Genomic DNA, 11,532 nt, shown 5'->3' with positions numbered 1-11,532 from the left:
CAATGCCGTTTCCGTGCTGTGCCCCGGCCTGAAGCCCGACTGGTATGGGTCTAGATAGACTGATTCATCCAGGTGTCCGGGGAATTGCTGCGCAACCACACTCTCAACAACCTTCGCCGCAAAGCGAAGGTTGGAGACCGGGCGATAGCTGGCCAACTCATCTGGGTCCAGGGAAGGCTTCTTGAGGAGGGGCCTCAAGGAGGGATCATTTGAAACAAGAAAAGAAATTTTGGAAGGACATTCATTTTTACTGCTGAAATTCTCCCCAACAAAGATAATTGCAATTTTTTCCAATCACTTAGATCCTTTTGCACCTTAACCCATAAAGATTCATAATTATTCTTATACAATTTAGCATTAGAAGCTGTAATATAAACTCCCAAATATTTTACCTTTTTAACCATTTCAAAACTTGTGAGCATAACTAACATATCTTTATCATTCATAGACATATTTTTCGGTAATATTTTAGTTTTATTACAATTTACCTTAAAACCAGAAACTTTCCCATATTGCGCAATAATTTCAACCAAGTCAATTACCGAACCTATTGGCTGAGTTAATGTTAACACCAAGTCATCTGCAAAAGCTCTTAACCTATAATCAGTCTTATTAACCTTAATTCCTTTTATTATACAAGACTCACAAATTTTAATTAACAAGATCTCCATTGTTAACACAAATAACAATGGGGATAATGGACATCCTTGTCTGGTTCCTTTTTCAATTTTAAATGCTTCTGTTACCCCCTCCCCATTAACTATAATCTGTGCTGATTGCTGTTGATAAATAGCCTTAAGAGCGGACAAAATTTTTCCCCCAAAATTCATTCTGTCTATAACTTGAAACAAAAAACCCCAATCTAATTGATGAAATGCTTTTTCAGCATCCAAGAATATAAAAGCAGCAGGAATTTGATTATTCTTATCCAAATATTCAATTAAATTAATAATTTGTCTTACGTTATAATTCATATATCTTCCAGTTATAAATCCAGATTGATCACTATGACTCAATTGGCTCAACACTTGCATTAATCTATTTGCCAATACTTTTGAAAAAATCTTATAATCTGTGTTCAATAAAGATATAGGTCTATAATTCTTAGGTTGAGTCAAATCCTAACCCTCCTTTGGTATTAAAGATATAAAAGCAGTTCTCCAAGAAGGAGGTACTTCTTCACCCAACAAAATACTATTAAACAATTCCCTTAATGGTTCTATTATTTCTTCAGACAACATCTTATAATAAATTGTTATTAATTCATCTGTACCTGATGCCTTACCAACTTTTAATTGCTTAATTGCCCCCTTAATCTCTTCAGATGTAATTAAACAATTCATTTTTTCCCTTTGATTATCTGACAATCTAGGAAAATGTGCCTGCTGTAGATAATTATCTATTTCTTCAAATTGTATTTTTTCAGAAGCATATAACTTAGAATAAAAATCCAAAAAACTCTTTTTAACCAAGTTCTGTTGAGATGTCATTTTACCATTATAATCTATTTTCTCTATAATTATTGACTTCTGCTTCTTTCTGTAGTTGGTAGGCCAACCTCCTTCCAGGTTTATTTGCATTACAAAATGTATTATATTTCATATACCTTAAACTAGTTGCAGTCTGATCTGCTATTAACATATTAAATTGCTCCCTAAGCACAGTTATAGATACTTTTAAATTATTATCCAGTGGATTTAGAATAAAAGCCTGTTCTTTTAATTTAATCTCCTCCTCTAACTCTTTTTGTTTTTGCATTTGTTTACGCCTATAAACATTAGTTATATAAATCAGATTACCCCTCATATATGCTTTACTAGCATCCCAGACCATTGAAATCGAAGTGTCTTTATGCATATTTAACAAAAAAAATTCTTTCAATTGATCTTTACACTTCTGCAAGTTTATATCATGTCTGAATAAATTTTCATTCAATCTCCAAGTTCATCTCTTCCCCTCTTCAGCAAATAGTTCCATCCATACAGGACTATGATCTGACAATGTCCTAGGAAAAATCTTAATATTCTTCACCCTGGAAGAGAAATCATTGGTAATCAAGAAAAAGTCAATTCTCGAATGCGATTGATGCCTGTCCGAAAAAAAAGTATAATCTCTTTCTTCCATGTTCCGTTCTCGCCAAATGTCTTTTAATTCCAGTTCATCCTTCAAGTCAAAAAAAGTTTTAGGCAATGTTGAATTAAAAGCTTTACAGGAACCTTTCTTATCTCTTCTTGAATCTAAAACACCATTCCAATCTCCCATCATAATAACTGATTTGTAATCCATTTGATTTAATTTCCGATGTACCAATTTGTAAAACTGTTTCTGCTGTTGATTTGGGGCATATAATCCAATAATAAGACATTTCTTCCCATTCAATAATATTTCAATAAAAACATATCTTCCTTCTGGATCAGAGTCAATCAATTTAGGCAAAAACTCCTTCCTAACATAAATAACTACCCCGCCTCTTTTCTGAGGCGCGGGTGCCATAAAATGTATTCCCAACCGTGAGTTAATCAAATATTTTTGATCCTTTGCTGTAATATGGATTTCTTGTAAACAAATAACATCATTTTTATGTTGTTTCAAATAATAAAATATCTTTTTTCTTTTCTGTGGAGAATTCAAACCATTAACATTCCATGTCAGGAACCTTGCCATCTTTAATGGCAGCGAGCCTCTGGAACACTCCTTGTAGATCAGCTGTTACTGCTCTCTTCGGCCTCGCTCCTCCCACTGGCTCAGAGATTACTTGCTGTGCTGTAGGTACTACATCCACTTTTTGTTGCTCTCTTTCTTTGTGTCTATGAGCTGCACGGGTCATTCTTTGTGATTTCGGATCATCTTTAATTTCCATGAATTGTTGCTTAACTTGGTCTTGATCTTGTAGATTTATAATACTTGATGATGATATGGCTCCTTCAGCCACTTTATCTTCAAAGATTCTTTCCTTCCTGGTACCTTGTGGAGACGATGGTGAACCTGCTTTCAAAATTGAGATGTAAAAATCCCTTGCCTTTGCAATCGTGTTGAGCCGATAACGTGTTCCCATATAATTGACCATTATATCCCATCTAAATTGAATTTGTCGCTTTTTCAACTCTTCAGCCAGGAAGGCGAAATCCTTCCTTCTTCTAAGTATTTTGGGTGGTATCTCCTTTAAAATTATAACATCTTGTCCTAAACTTTGAAATTTCTGCTTGTAAAAAGCTTGAATAATTTCATTACAAATTGATTTTCTTGAGAAGTAGATAACAACATCTCTTGGAAGGTTTCTCTGTCTTGCAACCCATGAATGGACTCTAAAACTTTTTTCCATTTCTCTCATAATTTTTTCAGGTTGACAGGACAAAACCAAGGCCAAATCTGCTGCAATCTCCTCCTCCAATTTTTCTTGAATGTTCTCTTTCAACCCCGTTATTCTCAAAGCATATTCCATTTCTCTATATTGTGACATAGTGACCTCATTTTGAGTTAAATCCATGTTCTCCTCCACTTTTCCCAATCTAAATTCCAAAGTTTCAACATGTTCCTCCACTTCATCCACCCATTCATCAATACATTCTACATGAACTGCCAAGCCTTGCAATGCAAACAATATATCATCTCTCATCTCTGCATTTTTCTCTTCAAGTTTCTTTTCAAACAGCTCCTCCATCTCCATTCTAGTCTGTTTTGCATTGTCTTTCAAAGCATCCTGTATATCTTTCAATGTAAGTACTGGAATTGGGGGAGAAGGCGGGGGAGTAGGTTTTGGCTGCTGTGGTGTTTGAACAGCTGGGGAGGAGATTGTGCTTTTCTGAGGAACAAAAGTTTTGAGGCCATTTTACTTTCTCTTCTTCTCTTATACTATCATTTATATAATGTAAAGTCTTATAAAAATATCCAACAAAAGCAAAAGCAGAAAGCTTGCCCAACCAGCAAGCAACAAAGTAGCCAGGTCTATTACAGTAGAAAGTCCAGCAGAAAGTAAAAGTCTCCAAAAAGTAAAAGTCCCTATCCAAGAAAAAAATGCCCTTCCGCAGCCATATTCCTTCCTCTTCAAATTAAAGTAAAAAGTGAAGAAGATTCTTATTTATTTCCAGAGTTAAAGTCCCAATTCATTTCAGTTCCAATCCTCCTGGTTCGCTCTGTTTGCTTGTAAAATTCTACTCACAATCTCCTGGAAGCAGAGGTTGAATCCGCATCTGGCTTCGTTCCAAGGAACGGAGGCAGCCCGAGGCATGGAGAAGTCCCAGACGCCGGGGAAACTCACCTTCACCCTCACAGATAAAGAATCCTGAGGGCTAGGGAGCTCTACGGCCAACAGGGAAGCTCACCCCCCCTTTGCCTGGGGAAGGGGATTCTGAGCCGCGGAACAGCTATTACGCGCTGTTCCTGTGACTTTTATGTGTCCTCGGGGTGGACGGCTCACGGGAAAGCCGCCATCGGCGCTGCGATTCAACCGGAAGTCCAACATTATTTGTATAAAGAAAAATGAGTCCCATAATTTCAATTATAGGAATTCAACTCTTCTCCTCAGGATGCAGCTACAGGGCATTGCAGGCCAAAACAACTAGACACAGAAACAGTGTTTTCCCTCACAATAGCAATCTGCTGAACACCTAAAACACACTTTACTATCTTATATCTAGGTATATTTACCTACATAGATATTCTATTCTATTCTATTCTATTCTATTCTATTCTATTCTATTCTATTCTTTTACGACTTCCACTGCACCAAATATTTCTTAGACTTTCCCCCAAAAATTAAACACCATTTGCTAATCTTTATTTTTTGTTTTCCATCTAGCTGCACTCCTTTTTGAAAGGTCTCTCATTTAATAACAGTGCTGGGGATCTGGTTTCTATTGACTACAATGGAGAATTACTTGCTGGATATGATATACTGAACTGGATTGTTTCTTCTAACGAATCCTTCATTAGAGTTAAAGTTGGGAAGGTAAACCCTGCAATTTTTTCAGACCAAATATTCACCATAAATGAAGATGTTATAACCTGGCACAGTTGGTTTAACCAGGTGGGATACTTTGGAAAATTTATAGCAAATTTACTTTTTAGCTAGATGGATAAAATCATTAATTCAACGCTGATCAAATAAGAACATGTACTATTATGCAACCAATAATGTCTCCAAGTTGTTGCTTCAGCTGGCTTTCTTATGAATTATTTACTATGATGGAAGAAAATATCTGATATAATATCTGTGGAGCCACCCTTTCTCAATGAGATTGGGCTGCCCCACTTCTACTGGTAGAAGGAGCCTATTGCTAACCCATTAGCCAAGGGATTTCAGGTGGTGAGACTCATCAGAAGAACCTTTCTGTCACAGCTCCCACCCTTTAAAACAGGAGTGACAAACTGCAGGCCCACGGACCAGATGCGTCATGACGAAACCTCACCCACCCCATTGCCGGCAATGGAAAAATGTCATGATATGTCATAACACGTCATGTAACATTGTGAGTTTTACACCCCTGCTTTAGAACATCTTAACACATGAGATAAGATCTCCCATCTTTCTTTTAGCCTTTAGAAAAGCCTTAAAATCTAGTTGTGGGGGCTGGCAAGGAGAAGCTATTGGCTGGAGGTGGTTGGTGCACTAACAGAGAAGATACCCCTACCTCTCCCCTGCAACCACTTGTTTTTTTAGCTAGTTTTCATTTCTATCATTGTAATCTGTTTTTATATTTATAATTGTCAGATGTTTGTGTCGCTTTTTTTTGTTGTTCTTGTAAGCCAAATAAAGTTGACAAATAAATTTGATGGATAGATAGACATATTCTTCTAAAAAACTAGAACTTGCTTTTTTATACTATAAATTTCAATTGTATTGTTCATGGTGACTTACAACAATTCATCATTATTATGGCATTGTCAGGGCCCACTTCAATACCTCATCCTAAGAAAGCAGAACTCGTGCAAGCAGTTTCTTCCAAAAGGAACCTTTATTAGGAGAAGCAGATAGCAGGCATAATAGACAGGATTTGAGGGTTTCCCATTCAGATCAATAGGTTAAATGAGTCCCCAGCAAACCCCACCCCAATAGTTCATCCGGTCATTTCAAATGGGCCAGGTGTTAAGCCCACTGTGGGAAAGAGCTGATAACACTGGTCTTTTCCAGGCTCACAGCAGTGTTGTTGGGGCTTTGCACCTTCCCTTCAGAAATGGGAGATGAGCCAGATGGCTGGAGGCACATTCCTTTCTCCTCCCAAGGTGACATGAAGGAGAGACAGTTCAAAGAGCAAGTATGCAGAGACAGCAAAAGGGATACATTGTAGCGATAAAGAGAAGACAAAGAGACAGCCCACAGCATCTTACACACTCCGCTCCAGGAGTATGACAAAACCCAGAGTAATAGAAGAAATAGAATTAGAAGGAGTCCCCTTAATAATATGGGTTCTGACATCCTGCCTCCCTTAAAAGAAAGAGAGATCCACCTGTGGGAAAACAGAGACAAATAAAAGATATGGATTAGTCTGGTTTGTTAGGGTATGCTGTGTGAAATTTTCTAAGGAGCTTAGGGGCATTTGTGAACCCACTCATTTGTGAACCCACTCATTTTGGGAGGGTGGAAGATGCTTCCATGCTATTAGGTATTGGGTGGAGCCATGGTGTTTCCTGGAGTCTAGTATTTCCTTAATTTCAAAATGCTGTTCCCCTTCCACCATAATGGGAGGAGGGGGAGGAGCAACAGCTGGTCTTAATGGTGACTGTTGCTCGCGTTTTAGAAGGCTGCAGAGGAAAATTGGATGATGATGGATTTTGGGAGTTCTAATTCTACTGTGACAGGGTTTATGATTCTTGTAATAGGGAATGGTCCTACATATTTGGGTCCTAGTTTCTTGGAGGGAAGGGATTTTAGGTATTTGGTGGACAGGTAAACCTTCTCCCCCACACTAAAGGGTTTTGGCTCAACTCTCTTTTTATCAGCTTGTGTTTTATATGCTTGCCTAGCTTCATCTAGAGCTTTTCTGACTACTGGCCAGGTGTTCTTGAGTTGTGTGATCCACTCCTTCAGAGAAGGGATTGCAGGCTTCGCTGATGAGAATTCAGGCATTGGATTAAAACTCTGTCCTGTTGCTACTTGAAAGGGAGTGTAGCCTGTGCTGGAATGGACTGCATTGTTGTAGGCAACTTCTGCGAATGGAGTAGGTCAGTCCAGACAGCTCTACACATGGACATCACCAGACAGTCAACACAGAAATCAGATTGACTATGTGCTCTGCAGCCAAAGATGGAGAAGCTCTATACAGTCAGTAAAAACAAGACCAGGAGCTGACTGTGGCTCAGATCATGAGTTTCTCATTGCAAAATTTAGGCTTAAATTGAAGAAAGTAGGGAAAAGTACCAGGCCACTCTGGTATGAACTAAATCATATTCCTGAGGAATATACAGTAGAGGTGACAAGTAGATTTAAGGAATTAGATCTAATAGACAGAGTGCCTGAAGAACTATGGATGGAGGTTCACAACATTGTACAAAAGGTAGCAATTAAAACCATCCCAAAGAAAAAAAATGCAAGAAAGCAAAATGGCTGTATGAGGAAGCTTTGCAAATAGCTGAGGAAAGAAGGGAAGCGAAAGGCAAGAAAGAAAGAGAAAGATACACCCAATTGAATGCAGAATTCCAGAGAATAGCTAGAAGAGATAAGAATACCTTCTTAAATGAACAGTGCAAAGAAATAGAAGAAAACAATAGAATAGGGAGGACCAGAGATCTCTTCAAGAAAATTGGATATAAGAAGGGAACATTTCATGCAAAGATGGGCATGATAAAGGACCAAAATGGCAGAGACCTAACAGAGGCAGAAGAGATTAAGAAGAGGTGGCAAAACCTCTTGTATAAAAGAACTATACAAGAACAAACTTAACATCCCAGATAAACACGATGGGGTGGTCACTGACCTCGAGCCAGACATCCTAGAATATGAAGTGAAATGGGCCTTAGGAAATCTGAGCAACAACAAAGCTAGTGGAGGTGACAGTATTCCAGCTGAGCTATTCAAAATCTTAAAATATGATACAGTAAAAGTGCTACACTCAATTTGCCAGCAAATTTGGAAAACTCAACAGTGGCCACAGGATTGAAAAAGGTCAGTTTACATTCCAATTCCAAAGAAAGGCAATGCCAAAGAATGTTCAAACTATCGTACCATTGCACTCATTTCACATGCTAGTAAAGTTATGCTTAAAATCCTACAAGCTAGACTCCAGCAGTATGTGGATCGAGAACTAGCAGAAGTACAAGCAGAGGCAGAGGAACTAGAGATCAAATTGCCAACATACACTGGATCATGGAGAAAACTAGGGAGTTCCAGAAAAACATCTACTTCTGCTTCATTGACTATGCTAAAGCCTTTGATTGTGTGGATCACAACAAATTGTGGCAAGTTCTTAAAGAGATGGGAGTACTAGACCATCTTATTTGTCTCTTGAGAAACCTATATGCGGGTCAAGAAGCAACAGTGAGAACTGGACACAGAACCACTGATTGGTTCAAAATTGGGAAAGGAGTCCCACAAGGCTGTATACTGTCACCCTGCCTATTTAACATATACACAGAGCACATCATGAGAAAGGCAGGGCTAGATGAATCAAAAGTTGGAATTAAGATTGCCGGGAGAAATATCAACAACCTAAGATATGAGATGATACTACTCTAATGGCAGAAAGTGAAGAGGAACTAAAGAGCCTCTTGATGTGGGTGAACCGCAGATGGGGACTGCAGCCAAGAAATTAAAAGACCCTTGCTCCTGGGGAGGAAAGCTATGGCAAATCTAGACAGCATACTAAAAAGCAGAGACATCATCCTGCCAACAAAAGTGCGTATAGTCAAGGCCATGGTTTTCCCAGTTGCAATGTATGGCTGTGAATGTTGGACCATAAGAAAGGCTGAGTGACAAAGAATTGAGGCCTTTGAACTATGGTGCTAGAGAAGACTCCTGCGAGTCCCTTGGGCTGCAAGGCATTCAAACCGGTCAGTCCTAGAAGAGATCAACCCCAACTGCTCTTTAGAAGGCCAGATCCTGAAGTTGAAACTCAAATACTTTGGCCACCTAATGAGAAGAAAGGACTCACTGTAGAAGGGCCTAATGCTGGGAAAGATTGAGGGCAATAGAAGAAGGGGACAACAGAGAATGAGGTGGTTGGATGGAGTCACTGAAGCAGTAGGCGTGCTTAAATGGACTCCAGAAGATGTTAGAGGCCAGGAAGACCTGGAGGAACGTTGTCCATGGGATTGCAATGGGTCGGACACGACTTTGCAACTAACAACAACAACAAGTTTTGTTCAAGTACTGAGTTCAACTGTTCAGTCTCACCATTCGTTTGTGGACAATGACTAGATGATAGTCCCTGGGTGGTTCCTAACAGGTTTAGGAATGCTTTCCAGAACTCTGATGTAAATTGAACTCCTCTATCGGATATGATGCACTGTGGGGTTCCACGAAGTCGGTATATGTATTGAACAAACAATTTTGTGAGTGTCTTTGCATTAGGAATCTTTGAGCAAGTTTCCTCCACTCTCTGGTAACTCCACCATAAAATTCATGGAAATCTCCTTCCAGGGTACTGAGGGGGTTGCTCTTGGTTGTAGTAGACCAGGTGACTTCCCTTGTAGTCTCGTTGCTGAGGCACAAATCAGGCAGCTGACCATGTAGCTTTCAATGTCCTTTTTTATCGATGGCCACCAAAATTGCCTTTTGACCAGATGTAATATTTTCACAAACCCAAAACGTCCTGCGGATTTCGAATCATGGCACAATTGCATGAGTGTTAGTCTCTGGCTTTTGGGTATGTACAATTTTCCTCTCACCCATGATAGACCATCAGTCATGGTGCATAAGTTCTTATGGCTTAGGAACCATTCATCTGTCTCTTGAATTCGATCCCTGCATGTCTCGCTAAAGGTTTTTGGAGTTTGGCTTGTGCTCGGGTGGTGACTTGTGCTGCCAATTGTTTATTCAGCATGAGTGGCTTTGTTATCTCATTCCGGGTGCTATTGTATTGTGGCATTCTGGACACCATGTCTGCTAAAAAGTTTTTCCCTCCCGGCAAGTGTTTTAGTGTGAAGTTAAATCAGTGGAAATGTTGCAACCACCTTTCTTGTTTAGGAGTTAATTTCCTGGGTGTTTTTTTTAGTGTTTCAAGGTTCTTGTGGTTGGTCCACACTTGGAAAGGGATTTTGTTCCCTCCAGGAAGTGCTGCCAAGTGAGCCCATTGCACTGCATATGCCTCTTTTTCCCAGACTGCTCACCTCTGTTCTGTCTCCGTGAGCTTTCTTGATGTGTATACACAGGGTTGTAATGTCCCTTCATCATTTTCCTGCAAAAGTACAGCCCGCACGACTACATCACTGGCATCAGCCTGAATCACAAAAGGTTTGTCAGTGTCGGGATGTCTCAAAACCGGTTCTGTGGAAAAAAGTCTTTTAAGTCTTTTGAATGGGGCTTCGCATTCTACTGTCCAATTTAATGTTTGGTTTGGCTTCAGCTTCCCCTCACCTCTGGTTTTCAGTAAATTCATAATTGGTAATGCAATTTGGGCAAAGGAAGGGATGAAGTTAGCAAAACCAAGGAAATTCTGCAACTGCTTTCTGGTGGAGCCCATTTTAGTATTGCTCGGACCTTCTCAGGGTCCATCTCTATGCCATTTGGTGATATGCAATATCCCAGATAATCAATTCTCTCCTTATGGAATTTGCATTTAGAAAGCTTGGCATAAAGCTGAGCTGCTCGGAGCTTTTTTAGGACTGCTGTGACCAGCTTCACCTGTTCTTTCATGGTCTCAGTGAATATCCAGATGTCATCTAGGTAAACAAGCATCCCTTTGTACAGGTTCTCCTGTAGTATTTATCAGTTGCATAAATACTGTGGATGCTCCTTGTAACCCAAAAGGTAGAACCCAAAACTGATAACATCCTAAGGGGCAATTGAAAACTGTCTTCCATTCGTCCTCTTTTATTCTGATCTGGTAATAGGCTTCTCTCAAATCTAGCTTTGAGAAGATTTTCCCTTTTGATAGGTGGGACAGCATGTCTTTCATGAGAGATTGCTTTCCCTCACTGTGTTCAAAGCTCTATAGTCCACACAGAGGCGAAAAGTCCTATCTTTCTTTTCTCGGAACAGCACAGGGGCAGCTGTTTTTGGCTTTGCCGACTGTATGAAACCCCTTTCTAAATTTTTGGCTATTTATTTATTTATATTTGAATTTATATCCCGCCCTTCTCCCGTAGGACTCAGGGCGGCTGACAATCTATTTAAAATACATACAAACAATACAAATTTAAAATTAATTAAAAAGAATATTAAATATTTGTCGAATTTTAAATGTAATTAAAACCCCCCTAAAAATTACCCTAGGCCAGTCCTGCAAGCTGGAATAACCAAGTCTTGAGGGCGCGGCGAAAGGAAGGGAGATCAGGGATAACCCTGATCTCTGGGGGCAGTTCATTCCAGAGGGTGGGAGCTCCCACAGAGAAGGCCCTCCCCCTTGGGGTCGCCAGCCGGCACTGTCTGGCTGACGG

General features: G+C 39.6%; 1 protein-coding gene across 1 annotated transcript in view; it reads left to right on the top strand.

Moving 5' to 3' along the window:
• The window catches only part of LOC107286048 (vomeronasal type-2 receptor 26-like), a 62,562-nt gene that overhangs the window by 41,016 nt on the left and 10,014 nt on the right, over positions 1–11,532 (top strand). Inside the window, exon 6 of the mRNA XM_029283814.1 lies at positions 4,799–5,026. Within this exon, the coding sequence (XP_029139647.1) occupies positions 4,799–5,026 (228 nt within the window). The remainder of the gene's footprint in view (positions 1–4,798; positions 5,027–11,532) is intronic.

The sequence above is a fragment of the Protobothrops mucrosquamatus genome, unplaced genomic scaffold (genome assembly GCF_001527695.2).
Source record: "Protobothrops mucrosquamatus isolate PMUCROS unplaced genomic scaffold, P.Mucros_1.0 scaffold239, whole genome shotgun sequence".
Lineage (NCBI taxonomy): Eukaryota > Metazoa > Chordata > Lepidosauria > Squamata > Viperidae > Protobothrops > Protobothrops mucrosquamatus.
This window is presented reverse-complemented; position numbering and strand designations above follow the sequence as displayed.